This window comes from Olea europaea, chromosome 21 (assembly GCF_002742605.1).
Source record: "Olea europaea var. sylvestris chromosome 21, O_europaea_v1, whole genome shotgun sequence".
In the NCBI taxonomy this organism is placed as follows: Eukaryota; Viridiplantae; Streptophyta; class Magnoliopsida; order Lamiales; family Oleaceae; genus Olea; species Olea europaea.
In genome coordinates this window covers 13666552-13670731 of record NC_036257.1, presented here as the reverse complement: position 1 = coordinate 13670731, position 4180 = coordinate 13666552, and the positions used below count along the sequence as shown (strand labels likewise).

General features: G+C 36.5%; 1 protein-coding gene across 1 annotated transcript; it reads right to left on the bottom strand.

Moving 5' to 3' along the window:
- Nucleotides 1-555: 555 nt before the first annotated feature.
- Nucleotides 556-4174, bottom strand: LOC111370778 (65-kDa microtubule-associated protein 1-like; the record flags this gene model as incomplete). The annotated part of the gene is made up of 7 exons (XM_022992642.1): nucleotides 556-1034; nucleotides 1190-1338; nucleotides 1502-1589; nucleotides 2584-2895; nucleotides 3025-3180; nucleotides 3696-3911; nucleotides 3989-4174. Coding segments are annotated over 7 exons (1401 nt in total), but the record flags the coding sequence as incomplete, so codon positions are not given.
- Nucleotides 4175-4180: the final 6 nt, after the last annotated feature.

The following is a 4180-nucleotide window of genomic DNA, read 5'->3' as shown; positions in this document are numbered from 1 at the left end:
AAAAAAAACATAAAACACAGATGGATTGAATTTTTCCATTTCAAAATTCTGTATGAATTATATTAGTTTTCCCCATGCTCGGGAAAAATCCTTCAATTCTATACGGGAGCACTTAAAAGTGATTTGGTTGAACCAAATGCTCAGGTTGGTGTTTCTATGTATAAGTTTGGTGCACAATACCAAACTACTAAAATTGAACTTTCTTTTCTCCTTTTAAGTATGTTTAGTCATGTACAATATTGTAGGCCAACCATGTCCTCGTTCCAGCACCGCTCAACGGCTTTACTAACAAGGACACTGGTTTATCATGGGCAGAAGTGAACCACCATAAGCCAACACTAACAAGGAGTGGGCCAACTAATACTATCAGAGACTAGTTTTGAGGTTTACTTTATCAAACTTCCCTCGTATGGATTAGTCCACATGCCAGATCCACAAATGCAAATCTTACAACTTGTTAGCCTAATGTGCTTCAGCAATTTTCTCTGGTATAGGCTTTCAAACGAGCATTTATTTAACTAATCCATAGTTAAATTTTAGCAAAGCAAACCAAAATGTACATAGCCGACGTACTTATTTAATGCCTTAATTCTGATATTATTACAAATTATACGACCACATACAACCATAGTGCCATCGTCAATTTGAAATCTAAATCACTCATATATCAAACAACTGTTCTACAGAAACTACGCTGATAACCAAATAGTAACAAAACAGATACTCCTATTTTCAGATACTTACGGTGTACTTGGAATATGCTCAGTCCCAGAAATGTGAGATGCTGCGTCCTCCTTTGATATGGCGACATAGTTTACAGGAGCAACTGGTCTGGTCTTCCCGTCTCTATTTATAGATCTGGAACCATTTTGATGAGCATTAAGAGAAAGACGTCTGCTTGCAGTACCATTGGTGCCTCCATTGGCTCGTGGACCTACCACCTTCTTGGTACTAAGTTGTCGCGCCGGGCTCGGTGTTGCACCAAAAATGGCTTCTTGTTCTTTACTCATCTGATCGTGGAACTTTTTCTGATCCTGTGAAGTATAAAATAGAATTTATGTAACAGATACAGGAATAAAGCAAGAAGTTAATAATGTTTGAAGTGATTGACACAGAGTAACTTGCTTCCACTTCCAAGGATTGGCTTTCCAAACAGACTTCTCACACGGTAATGGACAGAGAGACTTACCCTCAACCTCTTTTTCTCCTCTTCTCTATCTTGTCTGAGCATTGCATATTCATCTAGCATGGCGAGGAGAGGAACGCCATCATATGTGAATGTTATACCACGATCTTGCTCCCATGCACGAGTTTTAGCAATCAAGGTGTCAACAAGAGCTACAATAGCCAAAAAATTTTAAAATTAAAAAATCAATCTCCCCTGGAACATGACTTGTGAAAGGTACTCCAGACGTAAACTTCTAATTCCCTTTTCACAAGACCAGCTATCTATTATGTAAATCAATTTGAACATAAAGATATTTCATAGTTTGGCACATACCTGGAATTTTATTGACCAAGATCCGTGCCTTTTCGGCTCTCTTCAGATTCAAGTGTGCACCTCTGCTAGCATTGTACCTGTTCTCATCCTGTTTCACCAATTTAACATCAGTGGCACAATATTTAAGAGCAAGGTTACTTTCATGCCATTTTGTAATAACTAGCCAATCAAAGAATTAGTCACAACAAAAAATAAAGATTTCAATATCAAGATTTAGGGCCTGTTCGGTAATGATTATAAGAATCAATTTTTTGATTGTTGGAGAGACAAATGGGTCTCATCCGTGAGTGAAAAAGTCAAAAATGACGGCTGACTCGGGGAAGTAACGGTAAAAAAATTGATTTTTTTGGGTGAAAAATCAAAACCAAACAAGGGCTTACTTTACAAGAATGTTGAAACTGTAGAAGATAGCTTTCATTTATACCAGAAGTCAATTACTAATTGAAATAGAGATGTTGCAGATATCGTACCAGAAGTCAATTACTAATTGAAATAGAGATGTTGCAGAAATCAATGTTCATTGCAGCTGGCGTATTGATATTAATTTGATTCATAACATCAATTGCTAGAGAAGGAACAAGGCAGTTAATAGTGATTCAATATATAAAGATGCTTCCAATCTATTTATTCTCCTCCCCAACCCCTTATTCACGTCATGGTAAAGAAAAATTGATTGATCACACCCAATTTCTCAAAAGGAGATACTATCATATTCAGCCACTAGCATAAGCATTTTAATTTATATTCTGGACAAGTTATCAAGTTTAAACCCTAAATCAATACAGTTTAATTACAGGCAGATTAATGAATTGTCACAAAAATATGCACAATGAAACTAAATTACTCGTATGTAACGAATTGTCACAAAAATATGCACAATCGAAGGCTGCCTAATCCTAAAAAGTAATGTGACTAGAAACATTATCATCACAGATACAGAAATGACTTTCCAACATTTCTGTATTGTTTGTGAATACTTGTGCGAAATAAATTTCTGAGTTTTCAAGTACTGCCTACATGCACATAAGATTTAGAACGACGTAGAGTGAGCAAAGGGTGAAGAAGGATAGAAATATAATTACCCTATTGTAGTCTTCAAGCCAGCTTTCTTCTTCACAAGCTGACATCCATTTTTCAACCTTATCCAGTATATCCCTTCTGCTCAGAGCCTCTTCTTTTGCTCTTGTGATCTGATTGTCCATGTCAGCCAATAATTCCACAGGCTCAACATTCCCTGAATCAATGAGTCCCAAGATTTTTTCTCGAGCGGCATCAGTATCAATCTCTATGTGAGCACGAGCAAATATCTCTTCTAGCTCACCCTGCCTCTTCAGAGCAATTTCCTTCATTCTGCTAGCTTTTAGCTGATCAAGCCTTTCAACTTCTATTTCAGCCTTCACAAATACAGAAATGACTAAATTAACCACAATAGTGTTGTACACACGAATTTAACTGACTAAATCAACAAAAATTTTGATTGTACACACGAATTTGACTTTCAAATAGTACAGAACTCTAGAAACCTGTTCAATGAGGTCCAAGGCAAGAGCCCCAGGAATGGAAACTTCATCCACTGAAGCTGAAATATTACAAGTAACATGGTCAAATAGGCTTCGTTCTTCTTGGGGTGTGTCCATTAAATTCCAAAGATCAATTAGCTGAGTTGCTAATTCTTGAAGCTGCAAATAAGAACACGATTCAAAACACAACTTTAGTTTGCATGGAGAAGATGAACCTCGAAGCAACAAATAGTAAAAAGCAAAAAGATATGAAAGCCAAGTAAAGAGGAATCTACGACAATAAGCATTTTCTAAATAATAGTCATGTTAATTCTCTATAATCCATTGAGAACTTCAATAAAGCCTATTAAAAACACAATAGATAAAATCATTAAACTAATGGTTAGACTTGACTGTGAAGATTTATCTTGTGAATATATTCTAAACCATGTGTGTGTTAAAATAATTGTTTCCCCAGTATATAGATAGTGTCCACACGACTGATTCTGCTGCACTAAAAGATCCTAATGCATTGATAAATTATTTTTAATGCAAAGGAGTATGATTTACATGAAGTGAAATTTTCTACAGTATTTGATAACATGCTATGGCATAATATAAGAAGGTTGAGCTTAAGCTGGTGAACATCTGTGTCAACTTCTCTCACAAGGATCAGCTTGGATTTGAGCAGGTACCTTTTGTAACCTCTGTTTCTTATCTTCCTTAAGCACTAAAACAGTTTTTGCCAATCTAGACAGCGTGTCATTGCTTATGCTTTTAGACTGTACACCTGTTGAGTCATTCAGGCTTGGATGCACTTCAGTGACAGTCATAAAAAAGTCCATGCCAAGGACAGCACAAAGATCATGTACGGTGCTCACAAATTCAAGAACTTTGTGCAACCTTTCACTCTGCAATATCAAGAAAAAAGGATATTACAAATCAGCACAACTGTAGCAGCTAACCATTGTAAGATAAAAGACCTTACCTTCTCTTTCTGAAGGTCTTGGAGCTGAGCATGAAATTCTTCCAATTTCTTCAGGGATAAATCAGTCTCGTCAACACTTGGACTCTCCGAGTGCTTACTGTCCCCAACAATTTCTGCACATATCTTTTGTATCTGAGACTGAACATCAGAAAATTCTTTAATCCTCTCCTCCTTCAGTTTCCATAGTTTTTC